General features: G+C 45.9%; 2 protein-coding genes across 3 annotated transcripts in view; one reads left to right on the top strand and one right to left on the bottom strand.

Annotated features, from left to right (window-relative positions):
- Positions 1 to 2,919, top strand: part of LOC149353124 (uncharacterized) — a 117,591-nt gene extending 114,672 nt beyond the window's left edge. The window contains exons 3-4 of one of the 2 annotated variants that reach the window (XR_016290913.1): positions 304 to 482; positions 2,816 to 2,919. The gene's annotated coding sequence lies outside the window, so the exon portion shown is untranslated. The remainder of the gene's footprint in view (positions 1 to 303; positions 483 to 2,815) is intronic. The other variant, XM_089582318.1, reaches the window with a different exon arrangement.
- Positions 2,920 to 8,177: 5,258 nt separating this feature from the next.
- LOC149353123 (zinc finger protein 711-like) lies at positions 8,178 to 12,773 on the bottom strand. The gene is made up of 2 exons (XM_089575761.1): positions 12,038 to 12,773; positions 8,178 to 8,621 (listed from the first exon to the last, which is right to left on the bottom strand). The coding sequence occupies exons 1-2, from the start codon at positions 12,158 to 12,160 to the stop codon at positions 8,178 to 8,180; spliced, it is 567 nt and encodes a 188-aa protein (XP_089431887.1). The 5' UTR covers positions 12,161 to 12,773.
- Between the last annotated feature and the right edge of the window lie 8,860 nt (positions 12,774 to 21,633).

Genomic DNA, 21,633 nt, shown 5'->3' with positions numbered 1-21,633 from the left:
TTTTTACTGACGGTGCACTTTTTTTTTGGCCTCTCATCCTGGCGTTGCTGCCGTGCTGGAAGATATAAAGTGTTAAAAATTAGACTTGAAGGATTTTAAAAAATATGCCAAGTATCTACGCTTTGCAGAGTTGCGCAAAATTTGGCGAAAGCTGTCGCCGTGCTACCTACGATGGTCACGTGATTCACGCTGGCCACGTGATGACTTGCGGCCGTGTGGGAACCCTGGCTTTCCGCGTTGCCTTTGCGCGGCTGTTACCGACGTACGTCCCGCGTTGTTCTCTCTCTCTTTCTTCCGCCTCAGGAGACGGAGTGGTGGCTGGGTGACTAATCGCTGTAATTCGGCCACAGCTCCGCCCAGGATTCCCAGTGGCTTTTGCCATTGGTATCTTCTGGTGGGAATTGGGGACTCGCTTTGGCGGCCCCGCGCAGCGTGACCGTCCGAGCGGAGCCCAGGGATAGACTCCTCCCAGACAGCCTAAGGTGCGTACGTTACTGTCTTGTTCGCCGGCTTTTGACGTTCGGACCAGTGCATACTCGAGCTCACCAGCACGGGGTCCTGTGACCTACAGCGGCTCGAGCCTGTCTCCAGCAGCCTCCGACAGGCGTACCTTCCGTTGATCGCCCACCCTCTCTCGCGAACGGCCCAACGGTTGCCGCGAGGTAGCCACAGCAATGCCGCGGGGACATTCTCCTGCAGCAGCGCGCATTGCACTTGTCGCTTCGTGCGCGCTGCGTAGCTTGCTCCTAGCGCACCCCCGGTACGAGGTGACTGTTTCTGTACATCGCTGGAGGACGCCGTCAATAAACGCCTCCTTTGTGAAGTTGGAGGCATGTTTCCTTTGCGGCGAATCGCTCTTGCATAAAACAACACACTCGCAAGCTCTATAGCGTCACTGGGAAAGTGCACGGCCTCTGGAACAGAGCCGTAAATCATCCGCATGCGATAGCAATGGTAGGTCTTATATCTAGTATATCACGTCGTCAACATTCCCCGTAGTGCCATAAGCGTGACGCTGCAACTAATGCGAAATGTAAACGCACTCACGTCATCGTTCGCAAATGCCGTAACGTAGCCCCGCTCTCGGACACCTGAAATGCTTGACTTTAACGACAACATACCGTACACTGCACGCGCAACCAAAGGGATAGTCGTAGAAGCGTCTCTGCTGACTCCAGCAGTCCTGGTTATCGACTGATTACCACCACATGGCGACCACTGCGAAATTCCACGCGACCCCGCATTTCGCGACCAACTACACGCAAAACTCCCAGGATTTCCGCTGTCAGGCGAGGACGTAGAAGTGACAAGGGCAGCTGCACCGCGTCCACACCTGAGCACACCTGGATAGCATCCTAAGTGGCCGGCACGAGAACCGCCAGTTAACGGTTACAGCGCACTAGGACAGCGACGACATTTTTAAGTCGAAAGCATTTAATGCCTCACACTGTCGTTAGCAGCCGTGTCGACAGATTTGTCCGCGTTTCAGCGTCACTAGCTACTTTAAAAACAACTGTGCACGCCTTTGTAGGGGTTAAGCAGTGATTAAGAAAGGCGCGCTAGTAGTCATCCAGTGGGTGGACATCTGGCCCTTCCGTGAAGGACAAGATTAAGCGAAAGGGTAAAAGATCAGAGAGCTTAAAAAATTGCAACGTTTACGCCAGCTCTAGCTAAATATCGCGATTTATGCAACAAGCGGAAACGTTGCCCTGCAACGAGAGCAATTATTTTATCCACTGTTTTAGTTTATCGCGCACTCGTACTACTGCCTTGATGTGTAGGGACACAGTTCAATTCCGCAGCCGCCCGCGAAAAAATGAACGCGTACTAAATGTGGAAGACGATGCATCCATTGCCAAGAATTCGGGACAGCGCCCAGCCAGTGCCGCTTAGCCTAGCGGCCTATAGCGCTTCAGTGGCAACCACTCGGTCATTCCCTGTTTTTCTTACGTCACGGATAATGCCAGCGCTATTTTTAATAAAGCCAATGCCCCCCGTGGCGGCAGTCAAGGGAGCTGGACGCTTGCTCCGAATCCCTGGTAGTGTACGCATCTGTGCCGTCTTCCACCATCTGTCCGTCTCTCTCTCTCTTTTTAATGCACAGTAGGGGAAGCAAGCATGTAAAACTAACAAGTCCGGAAACTTATCTTCGGGAACCCGGCAACTTGTAGCGCTGAATTTTCTTCCAAAATCTGAACGCTCAAAGTCACTTGCAATCTAATGCAACTCAAGAATGCAGCGGAGAATGTCCCTCAAAGGAGCACCTCCAATGGCATCGACTTATTTTCATGACGTCATCGTTAATCCGGTTAACCTGTGGTTAATCTTCTTGGTCAGTCTCCCACTTTGTCACACTAGGAGGGGCAAGGCGGCTTACCATAAAGTCATGACAGTCGATCGACGCCATTGGCTCGAGGGCCTCCTTTGAGGGGCATTTTCGCTGCGTTCTTGAGTTGTATCCGACTGTAGGCAATTGGTGTGTGGTTGTCAGTGGCGCGCGCCGTAATTTCTCGAGCGACATTGCAGCCAGTACATTGTATGTTTGCTTGTCCCCCGTCACAGTCCTTCATAGTGAACTTTAACTTTTTTCTCGCCTCTTCCGCTACACCGACTCGTCGCCGTAAGTAACGAAGTCTTCTGTTCGGCTGTAAACAAGCGACGAAATGTCTTTTTCATCACATATTTTATTTTTAAGTGCAAGTATCATACTCTGTGCGGATGGAACTGCATTATGTGGTAGAGGGAAGGGCTTTTAATGACGCGTTCACACAATTTTTTTTTCTTTCTCTCTCTTTTCCCTCCCTTCACCTTTCAGGGACGGTTCCCTGCTTCGTCATGACGGCGGTTCCGTGGGAGTTCGTTAACTCAGTGGCGCCTTGCGCTGAAAAAAAATATAAATAAAGCTTTATTCAAACTGCACATTTGTTTACATTATTCACAGTTGGTGCACGTGCGACTTACACAAACTCACCGAAAGTTACATTTTTGCAAGTCTAAAGCAAGAACTCGGGTCAGAGCCCGTGGTATGCGAGGTTTTTGGCAGAGTTTTTACCAGGCGGTGTCTTTAATTGCCGACATCCCTTCCATGTTCTCGTCTTCCTCAAATATTTCCGGCCAGTTTAAGACGTCATTCTTAGCAAGTCCGCTTAAGTATCGAATGGCATTTCACTCAGCGAGCTCAATAACACACAGAGCATGCCTTCGCGTTCCCCACCTTTCCACTATCGCCGCTACAGTTAAGGGGCGTGGAGGAAATGGAAATGCAGTTGCCAATGTTCTCATGTTTTCAAATTTTTGCCACCTATCCGCCGCCAGAGCGTCGGCCGCTGAAGACGCGAGACCCCCCCCCCTGTGGAAGAAACTTAGCCCTCAGTGTTGTTTATTTGCTGTCCCTTTTGTTGCGAAAGCAATACTACGCTACGCGAGTCGCCGAGCCATTTCGCGGAGCTGACGAAAGGCCATACTGCGCATGCGCGAGGAGCAGTGACGTCACACGCCGCACAGCTGGCGCGCCGCCGCCGTCGCTGCGCGGGTGACTCAGAGGTGCCGCCGCTGCGCTATCCAGTTGCGCATGCGCAGTAGCGGCGCATAGCTAGCGTGCCGGAGCCGCCGACGCTGCCGCGCGCTTTCCATCGCTTCTCTCTCTCTCCTCGTTGCTTTCGCAATCCTCCAGGTTTAGCCAGAGCTAAACCACTGCCAATGTTTTCTTTAGTATTTCCAGGACGATGAATCTCTGCCAATTGGCAAGACCAAATGCCGCGTTTTCTTGTTCACGCTCTTACTACCGCCTGAAAGTTTACTTTGCCCTGGACATCTGTGCTATGGCAAGAAAACCACCCACTGGACTGGAAGTGAGGTAGCAGTGGGCTTCGGTCGATGGCCTCCAATCTGTTACATAATGGAGTCTGCTACATAATATAAAGGCAAAACTTCGTAGTACCTCTTGATACGGGGCCCACTACAAAAAAAAAACAAAATAGACAGAAAAGTTTGAAGAGGGGCTCACCACTGCCACGGAGCAGTGCTTCAAAGGTGTAAGCAGAAGTGGATGATATCTTTCTTTGTTTCAAGGCTGCAGAAAAGCAAATCACTGTGGGCCCTTTACTCTAACTGAACCGATCATGAGCACCACAGGGCAAGTACCCCCAGTCGGAAGAGCAGAAAATTAACCATGGCTCTCCGGACTACAGTGTCAGCTCCGAGCAGATAAGCATGCCAGCGATTTTTAGACGGGGGCTAAATTCTGTGCTTTTTCATTAAACGACTTTTCTCTCTCTCTCTCTCTGCGACCATGGCTACTTGCGCGACGCCACCCAGCCCGCATAGGTGCATAGAATCTCCCGTGTTAGATTCAAGCTCGCTCACGGTGCGGCACGCGGTACCTAATATCAACGCGAGAATTTCGGAGACTCGGATGGAAAAAGTCATGCATGGTGTTCCTGCTAACCTGAACGAAAGGTATAATTTTTTAAGTACAGTAAACAAAGGGAATAAAAGTGAAAGAGCATCCTTGGTGGTCGCCTAGAGCGAGGAGGATGCTTGTATCACAATAATTTGTTTAGTTAGTTTACAACGAAGCTTTAATTAAAAAGTTGCAGAATGTCAAGAAAAACTACAGATAAGGTAATCATCATTGCGATAATTTTTTACTGTAAAAATGCTCTTCGCGCTTTCAGGAAAGTGTGCGAAATCCGAAACTTTCGCTGTATTGAGAGTACAGCTGAACCGCGTTATACCGAAGTTGAAGGTGACCTAGGTCGCCACTGCCTCATGACAGCGGGCCGAGCAGACCACGTACAACATAGCTGGCGTTCAGACTGTCGTTGATGTACAGTACGGTCCACTGTTAAAGGGAACATGCGATCGCGCGACCTCCGCACTTCGCGGAGCGGTGCCGCCGAGAACTTGTGAGAATTGTCGGCACAAGACGCATGCGCAGTAAGCATGACGGCTGGTCATTCTGCGCATGCACCTGACGCCGCCTATTCTCGCCGCATCTGGGCGGCAGGGCTTCGTGAAGCGCGGAGGGCACGCGATCGCCTGTTCCCTTTAACAATGAACCGTACTGTACGTTAGCGCCGTTACGGCCAGAGTACTCGTGCGTTGAAAAGGAGTCTGCCATCGAAAGCTATCTAAAATGTGTGCTCGCGATGGAATCGCTGCCGCGCGCCCGCTTTTACCGCTACCCATATCGATTTCAGCGCCTCGAAGATGAGGCTTCCTGTTCCTATAGGTTTTCCCCTTCACTACAACATTATTGATGCGTTAGCATTAAGAAGGTCCGTGCAAGCGAAAATGGTGACCGCGATCTCGTGTGCGAATAATGTGGACATTAAATGAGTCCCCCACCCAAACAAAAAGCGAGGCTGTTCCTCCATTCTAGCCCCAACTGCAGAAAAATTCGACTGCCCTCTGCCGGCCGCTTATGTTGACGTCATTCACCGGGTCCCTGATAATCTGGACACCCGAATATCATCGCGAGTTTCTGCTCCCGCTCCAAGCAAAGCGAATTCATCAGAAAGGCCCGCAGAGCCCTGCTGAGCACGAGTGACCTCAAACTGTTAGGGCAGGAAATGCTTTTCTATGTAAATGAACATCTCACCCCAGATAGCAAACTCTCTTTGCCAAGGCATTAACCTCGAATAAAAAAAAACAATGGCCGTTCCTCTGGACCGAAGGCTGAAAAATTAAAGCGTAGAATTCTGATGACAGCTGGGTCTTCCGCGTCCCCTCCGAGGCCGACCTGTCGGCTAACACTTCAGCATATGCCGTCCTTTCGCATGCATATATTTTAATCTTTCCATAATGGCTTCGTATTTTTACCTTCAGAACTACGTGCCTACCTTGCTTATCAATCATGCATTTCAATGCGCGGAACTCGTCAAAACATTCCGATAATTTGACTAACCTATTATCATGCATCCAGCACAAAGTTTTAGTCATCTGCACAAGTGAGGTCTGGCTTAGCGGTAGCGACAAAGGTTTATATTCATTACCTTCTTATGCATATCAGTATCATTATCGCCCTATATGCAATCACGGAGGTGCGACCATCTTCAGTTCGTCTCACCTACAGCATTACAGACGAATTGATTCATTTTTAAATGTTCATAACTGCGAATCGATGTGGGTAGAGCTCAATGAATCATGTCGTTTTCAAGACGACATAGGCCTAAATATTGGTTGCATATACCGGGTGTCCCAGCTAAATGTAACCAAACTTTTAAAAAAGGCGAAGTGTCCTAGTTCAGTGAAACCAACTCAGGGTTGTTCATAGTCGCGTGGCCTAGTCTTGAGTATTTTTTCGCTCTTCAATGTTAATTAATTAGTTAAGCTTAATTAGCTAACTTTTTAATTATTAACTTCAGGAAGAAAGTGTCAAAGCAAAAGTTTTAGATCACCTCGAAAAACCGCTAGTAGTGCTGTTTCCGTCAAGTTACGATTTACGTAGCTTCATTTATTGGCCTTAAAAGAAAGTTGTCACGTGACCAGCTGCTCGCTCACTTCTCTGCCCCAATGTGCACCCAAAGTCTCATCGAGGAGATGACTTCAGAAAAAATGGATTTTATTCTTTAAGGTGCGTCTTGGGACGTTGAAGTGGCACAGTTGTCATGTGGAAGCTTTTTCTTATTGTGTGGGTTATGGTTAAAGGCCGGTAAAAAAAACAACTTTACGTAAATATTACTTTGCTGCAAATGTCTCAGTAAGCTGTTTCTCAAAGCGATATACAACTTTTCCATTGACACTTTGTTCCTGAAGTCAATAATTAAAAAGTTAGTTAATTAAGCTTAACTATTAGTCAACCTTGAAGAACGAAAAAAATACTGCAGACTAGGTCACGCTACTCTGAACAACCCACATTTGGTTTCAGACGGCTAGGACATCTCGTGTTTTTTAAAAGCTTGGTTACATTTAGCTGGGACACCTGGTATAGCTCACCCTCATCATCGGCTACTGATTCGTGTCAGGCACTTTCAAAAACATTTGAATCATTATCTGCTGAACGGAAATATGTCATTATTAGGGGGAATGCTAATGCTAATATTCTTGATACTCGTAATTCCACCCCTACTGAATATACTAACTGCCTCAATGGACATGGGTTTGAATGCCTCATAACGTGCCCGTCTAGATGTCGCTCTCCCAGACAAGGCTGACTCATAGATCACGCGAATCTAACATTATCCATTTCTAGATGCAGGCATCATTAAATCTCTGATTAAGGATCCCTGCCCCCTCTTTGTAAAAATTAACTTGATCCAAAACTACACTTGTCCTCCATCCAACAAGGGACGACTGACATTCCGCCAGTTCTGAACCATGTCGGTAGCGCTGACTGGTCGCCAGTAATGCCAGCAGGTGATCCTGAGACAGCGTTTCCTTGTTTTTATAGCGTGCTATCATATGCACTTAACAAATCATCCACATTGACTTCTAACAATAAACGTAACCACCCATGCAGTCCCTGGATCACATATAATCACTCAGGTGTTTGCGAAAAAGAAAAGCTTAATAAAAAAATACTAAAAAACAGCCGTTCATTCTAACTTTACGTAAACGTTACAAATGGAATGTGAGCACCCTTGCGAGGTTGCTTAAGAAAGCTAAGCGGAATCGATGGGCACACCGCCGTTTAAAAACGCACGCATTTGGACTTGACAGAGAAATAAGTGCCTGTCGCAAACTTTCATTATCATCACACACTTTCTAAGCCGATGCGTACAATCCAGAGATGTCTCGTTCAGCATTCACTGCGCAAGCTCGGCTCGAATCTAAACAGTGCTCCTCATATAATCGTGCATCTCGATGTGATCCACAGGTTCGCTATGGCACCTCAAGCGCAGTCTAACAACCCGTCGATCCTTACATCGCGCAGACATCTGAACCCTGAGTTCATTCGGTGTATGACATCTCCCTAAAAGACAGGTAACATTCAATGTGTTTGCCTTAGATTTTTTTTTTTTTGCACGCAAACAGAAAATTTCCCGTTCGTTCTAGTCCGGAGGTCTTTCCAGTGTTTATCTTCTGATGGTTGAACGTAAAGCATGGGTGGCTGAAAAGCCGCGCCAAACCGACGGAGGCATTTTCACAGAGGCAGGAGCACTTTTTTTTTATTTAAACCACCGCCATTCGCTTCAAGCCCAAGCGTGGAGCGTATCGCTCCTGCCTTCGCTGGCCTACCGGCTGCTCCCAGAGCGCAGACCCATCGGCTGGCGCAGGTGCTCCCGCCGGCAGTGGTCATCGCGGTCGCTCTTGTGGGCGAAGAGCTTTCTGCAAAAGCCGCACTGGAAACGACCGCCCGTGCGGTGGAGACGCCTGTGGGCAATGGCGGAGGTGGCGCTCGCGAACTCAGCACCGCACTTGAAGCACCGCCTCTCGCCGATGTGTTTTCCCAAGTGCAAGGCCATAATGGTCTCATTACGGCACTTTCGGTAGCACATCGGACATGGCACTTTAGTGCCCCGGGGCTCGTCGCCAAAGTCATGCTTGAAAATCTGGTGGGCTATGAGGCGGCTAGGTAGGTGGAAGTTTAATTCGCAGTGCCAGCAGATGTGTATGGTGTCTTCCCCTGCCGGCCGAATGTTCCGCAGGCGACGCCTCTGGTCCGACATGTGGCGCTGCTGCAGGGTGAAGAAAGCGGGTCGGTCACTCAGCGCACCCTTGTTTGCACCCTTGTGCGCACCGAAGCTCGCAGAAATGTTCAACAAGAGCATCTGAACTAAAAATAGTGGAATACAATCAACTGGCGGAACAAAAAGTGAAACTATTCACTCCTTTGTATATAGCCAGTAATTATAAAGCTCAAAAGAAAAAAAATGAAACAGTACACTGTGGGGCCAGTTGGTCATACATAATCTGAACGAACAAACGTAGCGTTTAAACAGGACACAGAAAGATGAGGACAGGACGGGGCTACAACTTACAACTGAATGAAATCGATAAACGAAACACACATCCCTTCTCGAGCAAAGACACGCATGCGCAAACTTGAAAGAATGACAAAACTGTGATAATCTAGAAAAATGCGGTAAAAGAAAAAGAGACGAAAAGGCGAGAAATAGCCACCGGTCATGAAGACTGTTTATAAACATTAAGTGCGTCTTAGAAAGTTCCTTTCTTTTTCCATTAGATAAATAGATGGTGTGCTAATGCACGTGTCACTACCGCGTTGTGATATTTCATGAGCTTCCAAGATTTCCCTCGCCAATTGATCTTTACCCCTTCCTAAAATCTTCGTGCAGTTCAAAGGGGGAAAGCAACCTGGGCAGCTCTTGCAATGCTTTGGCAAGTGCTCATCAGTTTGCTGACGAAGCGAAGATGCGTGTTCACTCAGCCTCACGTTTAGGCATCTGCCCGTCTGCCCAATGTACACAATTTCGCAGCGTAGAGGGATCTGATAAACAATATCTGTGGCGCATGAGACGCGCGGCTTCTTGTGTTTTGTGCTACAACCTGAATTCTTGACGCTGTCATGATCTGCCAGAGCGCAAAGCTTTGCAAGCTTGAGAGGAGCTGAAAATACCACATCAATACCAAATTTTGCTGCCACTCTCTTCAAGTTGTGCGAGAGCCTTTGACGCTCTCATGATCTGCCAGAGCGCAAAGCTTTGCAAGCTTGAGGGGAGCTGAAAATACCACATCAATACCAAATTTTGCTGCCACCCTCTTCAAGTTGTGCGAGAGCCTTTGTACATAGGGCATAACTTCAAACTTCCTTTTCTGTTCTCCCGGTACATTTATCTTAGATAACTGGATGTGTTCTCTTTCTTTGTGCAACTTTTTCTTTAGAGTTTCTGCGACAGCCACAAGAACATCGCCAGGAAAGCCTGCTTATTTAAGTCTTTGAACCTGGTTGTCAAAACTACTACCAACTTTGTGCGGACATGACTTGAGGAGCGCCGACCAGGGTGTAGCACAAAACACAAGAAGCCGCACGTCTCATGCGCCACAGATATTGTTTATCAGATCCCTCTACGCTGCGAAATTGTGTACATTGGGCAGACGGGCAGATGCCTAAACGTGAGGCTGAGTGAACACGCATCTTCGCTTCGTCAGCAAACTGATGAGCACTTGCCAAAGCATTGCAAGAGCTGCCCAGGTTGCTTTCCCTCTTTGAACCGCACGAAGATTTTAGGAAGGGGTAAAGATCAATTGGCGAGGGAAATCTTGGAAGCTCATGAAATATCACAACGCGGTAATGACACGTGCATTAGCACACCATCTATTTATCTAATGGAAAAAGAAAGGAACTTTCTAAGACGCACTTAATGTTTATAAACAGTCTTCATGACCGGTGGCTATTTCTCGCCTTTTCGTCTCTTTTTCTTTTACCGCATTTTTCTAGATTATCACAGTTTTGTCATTCTTTCAAGTTTGCGCATGCGTGTCTTTGCTCGAGAAGGGATGTGTGTTTCGTTTATCGATTTCATTCAGTTGTAAGTTGTAGCCCCGTCCTGTCCTCATCTTTCTGTGTCCTGTTTAAACGCTACGTTTGTTCGTTCAGAAAATGAAACAGGCCTAGGCAAAACCTACGGAAAGTAAGGATAGGTTACCAAAAGTTTTTAGATTAATCATTTATTGAAAAATTTCGATCTGCATTTTGGTCTTGAACGCAGAGACAGCTCAGCCGCTAGATTGCAATCTAGCCATGTGAGCAGTAATGGATGGCTGCTTTTGGTTTTATGTGCACTTAGCGCCCCAAAGCGACTCAGGCTGTGAGGGACGCCGTAGTGGAGGGCACCGGAAATCTAGACCACCTGATGTTCTTCTACATGCACTCACGTCGCACAGAGCACGGGCCTCTGTAATTTCTCCTCCATCGAAATTCGGGTGCCACGGCCGGGATCGAACCCGCGTATTGCGGGTCAGCAGCCGAGTGTCATAACCACTGAGCCACCGCAGCGGCAGTCATGAATGGCATTGAAATAAATGGTTATATATCGGGTAGTGATGGGCAGTGATGGGTGTACGTCAATCGGCTATATGCAGTTGTTTTTGCTTCGTCCCTATCTGTCCATGCGGCTCGCATTTAACGATGGCCCGCTCTACTGCCACCTAGTGTGGGACACAGCTACGGTTAGCTGTCTTCAGCGTATCTACATTTTTCAGAAAAGGTTTCTTCGCCATGTTTAAAATGTCCACTGGGACTCGCCAAGCACAGATCTCTTTCTACAAAGCGATGTGCTAAAACTTGTATAAATATCGCTTGAGTGTCCGGTTTAAACTCGAAACACGTAGAAATGTAAATCCCGTACGTAAACTTGCTAAACTACATACCCGAGATGCAAGCTACACAACAAGGTATGCTGAGACATGGATAGTCCCGACCCCACGATTAAATTCAGGTAGAGAACGCCTGCAGCTCCCTCTTCCTTCCCTGCTAAATGCGTATGTATATAATAATTTTGACCTTTTAAGTTCGTCAAACAGATCTTTGCGTGCTCTGTATGCTAGCATGTAGGATTTTTGTTTTGTGTCTTTTTTTTTTCCTTTTCTGCCAGTACCTGTGGTTACCCAATGGGAATATTTTGTCACTATTGTATAATATTGTTTCCTTCTCTCTTGTACCGGCTCATTATTGTATACCTGTTATCACGCTGTGCAACTGCCTTTTGTCCTAAAACTGCTGTCAAGCTGCTGCCAAGCGAAAGGAGGCTGCGACTTAGTCAAGCTGTCTCTCAAAGCTTTTTCTGCGCCTCCGCTGTCTCTGTCTTTACAAGGCAGAAATAAAGAATTTGAATTTGAATTAATTAGGCCGAACATATGTGCTGTGGCAGGAAAATGAAGCGTGCGCGTGAATGGGTTGAACATTGCGTTCACCTGCCCTTTTTTAACTGTGAAAGCCAGTCTTGCCTATGTTCAGACAGCTACGATCTTTGATCCGTGCAGAGTGACTTAACACAGCTGGGACTCCCGATGTAAGAGGCGAGACACATTCCGAGCTTCGCCGTCCGTAGTTAAACACCCGCTGGGCGACCAACAGGGAGCACCGCGTCAATGAGATATCCGATGGTTGTCGGAAGAAGTCGGGGCTTACCACTTCTGGTGGCACGTCCGAGTCGTAGTCTTCTTCATTGGCGCGCCTTCGCCTGGCTTCCATCTGGGCCAGCGACGGAAACCTTATGGTCAGCAGCGAGGCGATGGTCAGCACCCGGTCCATGGCTCCGGTCTCGTTGCGAGGTGATCGAAGGGCACAGAGGAAGCAGAGGTGACGCCGCCGGGTCCCAACGGTCAGAGGAGTAGGCGCGGCGGTTGGTCGGCGGGCAGCGATCCGCGAGCGATGTGACGTAACTCACGAGCGATGCAAAGAAAGAAAAAAATGCTACGAAGGCGAAGAGAAAGCGACAATGCTAAAATAAGTGGGCAGAAAATATGCATGGTATTCGCTTTTTCTCGTAGATAAGCGCCGTCCGTTACAAATACATTGTGAAATCAAAGTATTCGTTGGAGATCAGTTTAAAACTTAATAGCGCTTTAACTTTAGAGTATCGCTGTGACTTTGGATTGCTGGTTTTGTTGCTTCGGCAGCTATAAAACCCGTCGACGCGTGGGAACTGCCCTGCCGAGGAGCTTATACACCTCCGACTTTTGTGGTAAACCTCACGACCTATCGCACATACTGCCTGTGGCTAAATATTCGTTCACATTCGACAAACGCCAAGCTGCACGAACGAGTTCTACGACGAAGAAAACAGATTACTACCCGCAGCTGCGCCATAGCAGCGCCGTTGTGCATGGACAAACAACGCTTTTTTTCCATCAGAGCGCATCAACCGGCTTCCGTATTTGCTGTATTGGAAAAGCGAGTGACACCTTTTTAAAAAGTGCACTGCGGGATGCTAACTTTCCGAGCTAAAAAAATGCGTGTTTTTGGCGTTAAATATTTCGAAATGCATTGCCGATTTAGAAAATTTTAAAACTGAACCCAGCTTTTATGTTGACGGCCTTAAATTTTATATTATAAAGTTGGGCCCTAAAATCAAAATTTAAAAAGTTGATTAGTTAACTTTAGTTCATTTAATTAATCGTTTAATCACTGATCTCTATCACGTACACAATGTCCGCCCTGCTGTACAATCCAACTGCACACCGCACCGACATATTTCTCGCAAGGTTTAAATTAACAATCCGTAAACAGCTACAAAACACCCGGTATACATAAATGACCTCCCTAAATGCCTTAACAGTTAATGTATTTTATATGGTGATGACACCACTAGTTTGTGCAGTGATAAATGTTTAGATTATCAACAACATCATCAATGGCGCGTCTTGAAATGTAGAGTGGTGCCGCACTAATTTGCTTCACATTAATACGCTAAAATCAAGCTTCGTTTTCTTTTTATTTACACATCTATTTTTTTATAAATTCTACTGTCATCCCACCTGTCGATAAAAGTTTTCCTCGGCGTCATAACTGATAAACACTTCAAATTTCTAGGGCACATTATTTTTTTTTTTTTTACAAAAACAAGCACCCTATGGAATTAGAATACTAATCATAGGCCGACCTTACTTTAAGGTACAGTCAGGCCGGAATGAAACGCGAACACGCATATGTCATACATTTCTGCTTTGCAGCGAGGTATTCCTTTACAACCTATTTTCGATTATGCATTTCAGTAGGCCCTTTATGCCGCCGCGGTGGCTCAGTGGCTATGGTGCTCGGCTGCTGACCCAAAAGACGCGGGTTCGATCCCGGCCGCGGCGGCTAGAATTTCTTTGGAGGAGAAATTCTAGAGGCCCGTGTACTGTGCGATGTCAGTGCACGTTAAAGAACCCCAGGTGGTCGAAATTTCCGGAGCCCTTCACTACGGCGTCTCTCATAGCCTTAGTCGCTTTGGGACGTTAAACCCCACAAAACCAAACCAGTAGGCCCTTTACCCAGACACGTGAATCAGGCTAGTTGTACACCTCAGCTGAAAGTAGGCAGGTAAAATATTTAGTTTTCTTGACATGCTCTGTTCGCGTTTCATTCCGGCCTGACTGTACATACGTTGATCTTGCTCTACTACGCCTTCATTCACAGATATATCAATTGCTGCATCACATGTTGGAGTAACACTTGCATTACGCATTTATCATCTCTCCAATTTATTCAAAATCAAGCTTTACGTGCTGTGCATCGATAAAACTCGCTAAATAGAATGTATTCCATTTATGATTCAATTCAATATTATCTTGGCATTTTAATATTCAACGTTCACAACAAGAAGTTGCCGTCCACTTTACCCACCCATAGCCAACTTCCTCACCTCAAACACACACGTTCCGCATATATGAATAATTACTCATTACCTTATTCAGACTAACTACGGCTAACAGACAACTACCGTTAGCACAACTTAGTTCGTTATACGTTTACAAATTAAGTTAAAGAATGTAGTTCACTACGCCTGTTTAAATAATTTGTGTTGTCTTCTTCTAGCTCGTAATTATTTTCGGCTACTTTATTGCCAATTTTGTTTTCTTATCTAATCACTGTCAATTTTTTCCACTTTTCCATCGTTTTTCATGCTGCGACTGCTATTTTTTCACTTATATGTTTTTTGTTAGTACTAATAAGGGTCCCACCTACGGTATTTAGCTCTGGGGGTGGCTCTGGGACCCCTTTCTGAATATGCCCAGCAACATCGTGCGAGCAATGAAAAAACTTTCATTGCTCACTTCTTCCTAAATCTTCTTTCTTTCTTGCCTTTCCTAACAGATCCTCACCTTGACTTATGACACCAATAGCTTCTCGCAGTGACCTCCAGGTACATCTGCCTTTCACCAACCACGGCCACTCTGCGTATGAGAATATCTCAGCCTCACCATTAATAAACATCGAATAAGATGCGCCACAAGGTTTACGGGCATTGTGACGCGCTCGCCCCATTAGTTCTGTGAAGGCGATTTGCACGTATGCTCGCCTTGCCACTAGTGAGAACCATGGGTAGATGTCAACAGTTGCTCTAAGAGGCAACGACACATTCACTGACCAGTAGGAGTTTGCACGTCGCCATTTTTACGAAGTAGACATTGCTGCACCTGTTCCTGTTTCAATTACTACCTTCCATGCTAGTTATTTTGCTGCAGTCAGGAGGCCTATTTTCGCCCTGCCATATCTACAGCTAAGGACCAAATCAAGACAAATGCTGCCCGTGCTAGCACCTGAATGAAGTGGATCATGTGAGCAAGCTGTGGACAAGCCACAAAGGCAAGGCTATGGGACTTTTCTGTATATGTCTTTTAAAACCCGTTTCACCTTTTGGATTACTGTGCGGGGTTAGAATAGGGGGAAAATACATTCTCTGTGCTTTTGAATCAACTGAAAATTAAGTATTTTTAAATCAAGTTATCGCTCAATGGTATCCAATTACCGCCCTATATCTTTAACTGCGGCTAATTCTAAGCTACTGGAACACATCGTTTGCAGAGAATTGGTTCAGTATGTAGAAGAAAGCAACTTGTTGCCAGATGCTCAGCACGGCTTTCGGTGCTGGTTGTCCACTGTTACACAGTTAACTATTTGCCGCGAATTTTTTGTTGCAATTAACGACAGACGTCAAATCGATGCACTGTTGTTTGACTTAGCCACAAAAAAAAAACTCATACAGTAGCTTTATAACTTTGGCATAAATAGCACAATCATTGATTTTGTAATGGCAAATCCTAGAAACACGCACAATATGTTCAAGTTAATAATAGCTTTCCTGCATCCTTCCAGTGACATCAGGTGTACCCCAGGGTTCTGTCCTGGGACAGGTCTTATTCCTTATTTACATCAATGATATTGGGACAGTGACAGACCATGGCGTCATTGTTAAACTTTTTGCAGATGACTGTGCTATGTACACAGCGGTCAGGTCACCACATGATCAAGAACTCCTTAATACGAATTTTAGCTTAATACGAATCTTAGCAATATTCAGAGCTGGTGGGAAATCGCGTTAAATATCCAAAAATGTTCTGTTCTTCGCGTATTAATCACGAAGCAACCATTACAAAGAGGTACCAGCTTTGAAATACCTAGGAATAAAAATAATACCAACTTTAAGCCAGAGCCAATATATCGATAACATATATGCTACACCGCATGTAAGGCCCTAAGGAGGGTTCGAAGGAAATTGTCGACAGCCCCAACACACGTGACATATACTGCGCATAAAGCACTGGTTAGACCTAATTTGGAGCATGCGTCAAGCTTATGGGACCCTTATAGCAAAACAAACATAGACACACTGGAAAAATGCCGAGAATGACCGTTTGCTTCATTTGTAACCACTGCAGAAGAACAGACACCGTAACAGACGTGATTAATATACTGGACCTTGAGACCCTCCGATTAAAGGTGCACTAAAGAGGAATCTCAACTCGTCTTTTTACCGCGGAAACTCGATCTACACGTTCCAAGCATTCTTAAAAGCTTCGAATTATTGTCCTGTGCAGCCGATTAAACGATCGGATTAAACGTCCCGGCTCCCGTTTGTTTGTTTTTTAACTCACTGCTGAAGGGGTCAGGAGTCAATTAACGCGTGGAGAGCCTTTCAGGCAGTCGCGTGGCGGCTTCGCTTTGGCTTTTATTTTGAATAAATAGATCCATTCGGAGACTACATAGCTGCAAATTAGGCCCACGAAAATAAAAATACACATGGAGTCATTGCTTTCGGCGATCGCTAAGTATAACTTCGCCGATGGCAGAGCGGCAAGCCGCCATGGGACTGGCTGAAAGGCTGGCTGACTCATCCTATCGTCTGCGGCGAGTTCAAAAAAAGGCGGGAGCCGGGACGTTTAGGACGATTTAAATTTCGGAAATCGGCCGCATAGGAGAATAATTCGAAGTTTTTAAGAATCGGGAAGTGTAGATCGAGTTCCTGCGGTAAAAATACGAGTTCAGATTCCTCTTTAGTGCATCTTTAAGACACACAGAACACAGGATGAAGTTCTTATATACCGTATTTAATAATAAAACGCTGGTTGACAAGGCCCGCTATCTCACCAGTATATCACGAGCAAGCACTCGCGTTAGCCGCCGAAAACTTTTGGAAGAGTACCGGGCTTTTACAGATTCATTTAAATATTTTTTCCTAATATTGTTTCCCATTGGAATAGGCTGCCACAGAGTGCCGTTGTCTGCAAGCATGTAGTGGATTTTATTGCCTGTTTGAAAAGAGTGAATGCAAGGTTTTTGTTCTTTGCCTGTTTGTATTCGTGTTTTGGTATACGTTTCATTGACCGCTCCTGATTGGACTCCAGGAGGAGCCTGCAGTGATTTTAATAAAAATAAATAAATAAATAAACCGCGGCTGACACAGTTCAAACCGCCGACCCCACACCGTGATCGCGCGTGCTACCGAGCACACGCCGGTCACGACGGGCCGAGCTCTTTTGGAACAAAGGAACAACACGAGCTGACACAGAAAGGAATTTATTGTTACAACAACAATAACGCCAGCCAGCAACAAAATACACTGAGGAATCGCGGACGTCCGACTCACCAGCAAAGTTGCGAGCAAAAGTTCGCCCACTCTAGGGCAGGGGTGAAGCCCTGATGCCGGATGGGACAAGCTTGCGAGAAATGTTCCCACGGGGCCTCGCCCCCCTAGCGGAGAGGAGAGCGACGCAGCGAAACGTCTGAACGCGATGAGGTCCCGAGGTCGGAGAGTGAGAGAGAGCTTCAATAAGACAAGCTGTCGGGCTATTTGGTGTTGCATCATATTTGTCAACAGCGCTTAGACACACGGACAGAACACAAAACACAAAGCGCCTATGTCGTCGTGTTTTGCATTGCGTCCGCCGCGATGGCTCAGTGGTTATGGTGCTCGGCTGCTGACCCGAAAGACGCGGGTTCGATCCCGGCCGCGGCGGTTGAATTTCTTTGGAGGAGAATGTCAGTGCACGTTAAAGAACCCCTGGTGGTTGAAATTTCCGGAGCCCTCCACTACGGCACCCCGTCATAGCCCCCCGTCATAGTCGCTTTGGGACGTTAAACCCCAATAAACCAACCAACCAACGCATTGCGTGCGTTTGTTTAAGTGCTGTTGACCAATATGAGGGAGAGCTGTCTCCCGCGCCCGCAGTAATCATGGCGTCTGTGGCGCTAGTGTCGCTGCGATGCGGGCGCCCTTCCTAGTGAGTCAAGGCCATTAGAGAAGACGCATCGCGGGGAAGCAAACCACGAAGGGACGGAGCGGGGCGAGTCCCCACAACTGCGCAATGCATTTAATTAAATCTTCCCCTGAGATATTAGTGCAGAGATGGAGCCTCTTTCGTCACATTTACCTGCAGTAAATAGTCTTTTTGTCTGTTTAAGTTTTTGCTCATTCTATCTCTTCTCGGTATATTTCATACAAAATTTTCTATCAGTTTTCCTCCATTCGGATCCAGCGTTCTGTCCTCGCGTACAAATAACATTCAAAATTGTCCATTTACGGTTATCCCTATTCTTCAGCTTATTTGCTCCCAGATCCTCTCGTTTCACGGTATTCCTGCATCCGCATCTCACTTCTAAACGTGCAAGAAAGGGCAACTCCGGCGTTTTTTGTACCCACAGGGATTTTAGTGAAACTTTCAGGTTAAGTTGACCGCAGTTTCTTGGTCATTTGTGCCAAATTTCACAGCCGGACGACGTCTTAATGCAGTGCAAATTAATTTTAAATGTTTTCATTTCGTGGCTTCACTCCGGGCGACTAACTACGGGCAACCTTGCGTGCGTAACCTCACAGGTTGGCACGCTCGCTGATATTCGCTCTGCATTTGCTGAAGGATAAAACTTCACGCTTGATTTTGGTCAGTTCAGACAAGTAATGACCCATGCTCTCGCTTACCATCTCAAGCTTAGCCAATTAACGCGCGCACGATAAGTTTTGAGACATTACCGTGACGTCATAGGTTGGTATGTTGTAACGTCATAGTTTGGACGGAACCCAGTTTCTATTTCCTAGGTTTTGCTGTTTTAAAATTGTTATATTCGGTATTTTGAAAAACGGTTTGTTTGTTTTTTTGCACCGTAGAGAAGGGACTCTAAAGAATGCGAAGGAATTATCAACTCAAAATGTTCAAAAACACCCGGCTTTGCCCTTTAAAAGACTTCGACACCTAATTTTTGCTTGGTGTTTTTTTCTTTGAAATGATGCGTTATAAAATCAATATGCATGCATTACTTCGTGATATTCGTCTACGACCGCTAAATAGCTCATGACTGCATTTCTTCTCGACAAGGCTTCTCTTTCATCAACCGAACGCTGGCTGTGGCGTGTAGTGAACAGTTTGGTCACGTGAGCAAGAAGGAAAAAAAACTCAGGAGGGAGAGTGACGTTACGCGGCCAGCCTTCGCAAGCCATGTGCTCACGAAGCAGCTCCCTCTCCTGTTTTTGTTTTTTTTTTTTAAATATAAGAACACGGGGAAAAGTTTTGGGACCCAGTGCGTGAAACATATTTCTGATGCTGCTAGCAGTTTTGACTAAATTGTAAAAAATATAAAATTATAGGTTGCGGTCCAAAGAAAAATTATCGAGGTCATCATTTATAGAGCGAGCAAGATAGTGTTCCAAACGAATTGCCGGGTTAGTTGGTTCCACATACTTCACGTCACCACAGCGCACAAAAACGAGAACACGGATGCGCAAATGCGCAAAAAGTCACCACAAAGCGCTGCTTCAACTACTGCTGCGTGCTGCGCGTTGTGGTGTCTCTTTGGTACCTTTTTGTCCGTCCGCGTTCGTTTTTGTGTGCTGTGGTGATATTGATTGTCATAGTGATTGTGCGCTAATTAAGAAGCGGAAAAAATCAGTTGAATGATACTACGGACGTAGAAATGACAAAAATTCTATTCAAAAAGAAATAACGAAATACAAGCTTGCAATATATAAAAAATAAAAGGTTTTTAAGTCTTTCAAACAAGGATGAGACTTTTAAGCTGTTCTGTGATATGACTGTTAAACATGGGAAACAAGCGGAAGGAAAACGTAACTGCAATATCAGAACGGAACCTTGCGGGCCCTTAACGTTACGAATTGAGCTACTGCTTCCGACATGTCGATGGTAGATGCAAATTTGTTTTCAGTAGCAAATTACGAATTGAGCTACTGCTTCCGACATGTCGATGGTAGATGCAAATTTGTTTTCAGTAGCAAATTACGAATTGAGCTACTGCTTCCGACATGTCGATGGTAGATGCAAATTTGTTTTCAGTATCAAATTGCCACAGATGAATGTCCCGCCTCTGCCATAGCCTATCTTAGATAAGCCTTTATCAGTTTTAATTTAGAGAAATTCTCTCCGTTGTCGCCACGGAAACGGGCGTGCAGTGCACGAAGTATCCTAAGTGCCACCCATGTGTTCAGGAAGCTATCGTCGAGGCTATGATTTAATATAAACTGAAGAACGTTGCTGCAACCAGTGGGCCGCAGGCTACATATAGATATAATGTCAGCACTTTATTTGTCCTTGAGAGCACAATGGGGGTGCTTTTTCTGGAAGTTTTGAGAAGTCGTAATGGAAACCCCGGAGATTCACGTGCTGCTCCAGCTGCATAAAGTTTTCCTCAACTGATATCTTTATAGTGTCTATCATTTCATAGAATAAATTTATCTTGAATGTTTTTTTTTTCTCCATTAGTTGCTTCCTCGTCACCTTTATAGCTCAATTGTCGTTTCTTCCGCCGCAGCCGTGAAGGTGGCCTTGTGCTGGCGTCAACGCCCATGCCTTCAGCAAGGGCTAAGCTTTGTTTTCGCCGGAGTCGTCGAACACTCTTGAAAAAAAAGTTAGTAAAAAGGTAGTAAGTCCAGCAGTTACTAACTCTGACTTCGTTTTACTACTTTATATCAGCTCTTTACTACCCTCTTCAAGGTATAGCTAGTAAAAGTAGCCCTTGCTACCTTTTTACTAACTATGGTGGCTAGTTACTGCCTAGTTAGTAACCGTTCCTTTAACCCTAAAATAAAGTCAAAGAATATAAACTGATACAGAATGTCTTGCCAATAAATTGGTTTTGTAATTGAACATTTCTGCAGGGGCATATGGTTAGGTAGACTAAGCTGTTTCTACAATCTCAAATTCCTAATTCACGCTGGTATCTTAGCTCAACCGGTAACAGCCACTAGCCCGTAAATGAGTCTGATTTACGGAGTGTATAAGAGTGAGAAAGATTTCCCTACATGTGCACGCGCAGTGCGCGAGTGTGGCTCTTTCTGATGTGTGCTTTTCCTGCATTCTGAACCTTTGTGTGTGTACGGTAAGGTTGTTGATGCCATCACCTCGCATAATTTGTACATGTAATGCGCGATAAGCTTAAACCTGTGTGTGTGATTAAGTGTGTGATTCACATTACGGCCAGCACGCTCTGATAGCTCTGTCTGGATTCCGGAGTTAGTGAAATTGACTGTGAAGCTTTTTTTTATTTTTCGAGTCGCATGGATTTGACAAGCCATGCCAGCACACCGTACGGTGAATCTAGCAACATATGCGAGTTTCTGTTCATTTTCTTAGTAAATACTACTATAGTCGGATACAACTTAAGTCTGCAGTGAAGCTCCGCCCACATTCAGCCTCCGCGCGCTGAATTCCTCCACGACGAAAAAGTAGTCTGCGGCTGAAACGTTTCTTGTTATGTAAACAAGAAGCTTAGCACCAGAAAAAAGTTACGAGCTC

This window comes from Amblyomma mixtum, chromosome 3 (assembly GCF_055824585.1).
Source record: "Amblyomma mixtum isolate Tamu chromosome 3, ASM5582458v1, whole genome shotgun sequence".
Taxonomy (NCBI): domain Eukaryota; kingdom Metazoa; phylum Arthropoda; class Arachnida; order Ixodida; family Ixodidae; genus Amblyomma; species Amblyomma mixtum.
Note: the sequence above shows the minus strand (reverse complement) of the source record. Positions and strands in the feature narration are given on the sequence as shown.